General features: G+C 54.4%; 1 protein-coding gene across 1 annotated transcript in view; it reads right to left on the bottom strand.

The window, feature by feature from the left end:
- Positions 1-255: 255 nt before the first annotated feature.
- LOC113980083 (C-factor-like) overlaps positions 256-1,181 on the bottom strand; it is a 4,328-nt gene continuing 3,402 nt past the window's right edge. Inside the window, exons 2-4 of the mRNA XM_027707339.1 lie at positions 1,167-1,180; positions 741-863; positions 256-456 (exon numbers count right to left, since the gene is read on the bottom strand). Of these exons, the coding sequence (XP_027563140.1) occupies positions 343-456; positions 741-863; positions 1,167-1,180 (251 nt within the window). The 3' untranslated portion in view covers positions 256-342. The remainder of the gene's footprint in view (positions 457-740; positions 864-1,166; position 1,181) is intronic.

Here is a 1,181-nt window from a genome sequence, read left to right as displayed (position 1 = left end):
GAAAAAAGTGCTCACTGGGAGGAGTAGCTGAGTCATTGGAATGTGGAGTCATTCCAAGGGAGAGCTGTGGGACGAGCCCAAAGACAAAGACCTACCAGGATGGTAGCCAGGTCCACAGTTAGAGGAGGACAAATATTCAGGCCAACCCAGCTCAATGACACGCAGAATAACTCTGAGAAGTTCTCTCAAAGCATTGGTGAGGACTCTCACAGTGATAGTAGAAGACCAAGAGGGAGAAGGCTCACACAGTTCTACTTATTGTTTACAGACACTAATTTATTAAGGCACGGGCACATCGTGAGGCAGCAAAGGTCTTCACAGTGAGAATCCTGAACCAGCATCTCACCATGGCAACATCTTCCCTTCCCAGTCCAGGAAGGTCCCAGTCTCCTTCTCAGAGAGGGAGGAAAGCACCTTCAACATCCCTTGCACGCTGGCATCAATTGTCAGGGGGGGCTGTGGGGAAGAGGGAGAAACATTTGTGTGCCCCAGGTCAGGACAGGGTCTGTCCTGGAGCAGATCATTGCTCAGGGCTTGGGGTACTCCGGCATGAGAGAGGAGAGGCCAGCACTCAGCAAGAAGAGATCCCAGTCCCTCATCTCCTTCTCTCATGTGCCTCCAGGGTATCTGCCCAGCAGCTCCCACAGAGCTCAGCATGCCTGGGACTGTTCAGTCCCCAGGAAGCTCTGCATTCCTAAATGAAGAGGTTCTTCCAGACCATGGCCAGAAATATCTCTTACCTTAAATGATTCTGAGCTCCCCCCCATGTCAGTTTGCACCCAGCCAGGGTGGAGAGTGACGCAGAGGATGCCGTGCTCCTTGTAAGCCAGGGACTGGCACTTGGTCAGCATGTTCAGAGCAGCCTGTGGGGAGACAGGGCAGGGATGGTGGTGGGAGGGGAAGGGGGCTGCAAGGGGAATGTGTGCAGATCTCCCAACTGGAGAAGGGATAGGGCAGTTGGAGCCAGCTCCTGGGGTACATGATGCTGCCTAGTCGAGGTCCTATCCCATCATGTCCCTCTGAGGCAGGACCCGAGGCCAGGCACATGACTGAGCTCTGAGAGTACCCAGGGACTGGGAACATGGACTGAGGAGGAAGTTGGAAGGCATGCACCATCATTTGGAGGGGAAAATGTCTGGGTTCCCCCCAGCACACTCTGGCAGTACCTTGCTGCAGCGGTA

The sequence above is a fragment of the Neopelma chrysocephalum genome, unplaced genomic scaffold (genome assembly GCF_003984885.1).
Source record: "Neopelma chrysocephalum unplaced genomic scaffold, ASM398488v2 Primary Assembly neopelma1_92144, whole genome shotgun sequence".
In the NCBI taxonomy this organism is placed as follows: Eukaryota; Metazoa; Chordata; class Aves; order Passeriformes; family Pipridae; genus Neopelma; species Neopelma chrysocephalum.
This window is presented reverse-complemented; position numbering and strand designations above follow the sequence as displayed.